The sequence below is a fragment of the Penaeus monodon genome, chromosome 29, assembly GCF_015228065.2.
Source record: "Penaeus monodon isolate SGIC_2016 chromosome 29, NSTDA_Pmon_1, whole genome shotgun sequence".
Lineage (NCBI taxonomy): Eukaryota > Metazoa > Arthropoda > Malacostraca > Decapoda > Penaeidae > Penaeus > Penaeus monodon.
The window spans coordinates 33,363,406-33,364,191 of NC_051414.1; the positions used below are offsets into that span (position 1 = coordinate 33,363,406).

At 35.1% G+C, this 786-nt stretch overlaps 1 protein-coding gene across 1 annotated transcript in view; it reads right to left on the reverse strand.

Moving 5' to 3' along the window:
* LOC119592183 (replication factor C subunit 5-like) overlaps window positions 1-786 on the reverse strand; it is a gene marked incomplete at its 5' end in the record, with an annotated part of 12,482 nt that overhangs the window by 11,499 nt on the left and 197 nt on the right. The window contains 1 exon segment of the mRNA XM_037941012.1: window positions 474-636. Coding sequence (XP_037796940.1) covers window positions 474-636 — 163 coding nt within the window.

Here is a 786-nt window from a genome sequence, read left to right on the forward strand (position 1 = left end):
CTCACATACACTTGCTCTGTTCTTTTCTCTCTCCCTTTTTCATACATTTGCTTTGTTCTTTTTCTCTATCCCTTTTTCATTCATTTGCTCTCTCTTTCTCTTTTTTCTCTCAATCATTTGCACTGCCTATTCTTTCTCTGTTTTCATCTGTAGAACAAATTTTGTCTGAGAAACCATGGAGATGCAATCTGAAGATATGTTAATGAAATCCCAATTATAGTGGCAGAAATAGCCAACTGCATGTTGTGATGCTTTAAATGCTTCCGGCTCTATGGACTGTTCCAGTTCATGGGTGATTTCCATTAACATTCGCCTACTTACCAGACTATATACATTTGTTGATGAAAATTATTAAATGATACCAAAGATTATATTTTGGCAAAATAACAATTGGATCATTGCCTTTAATAAACAAAATGTGCAATATACACAGCAGACAAGCATGTCAGACATGAAATGAAACCAAAACTCACTTCTCCTAAGCGCATTCTGGGCATCATTAGTCATTGCATCAGCTTCATCAAGAATAATCAACTTAAAGCCAGATTTAAAAATGGTTCGAGTACTTGCAAAGCTAAGGATCTGGTCTCGAACAACATTAATACCACGGTCATCTGAAGCATTCAACTCCAGGACCTGAAAAGAGAATACATTCAATTAGCAACCAACTGGAAAGAGCAATCATTAAAAAAATTGACAGTGAAGAAAAAAACGACATTATCATAATAATTATTTTTGCCTCTAAGGAATGATGAACTGACCATGAAACTGCTTGACAGACATCAT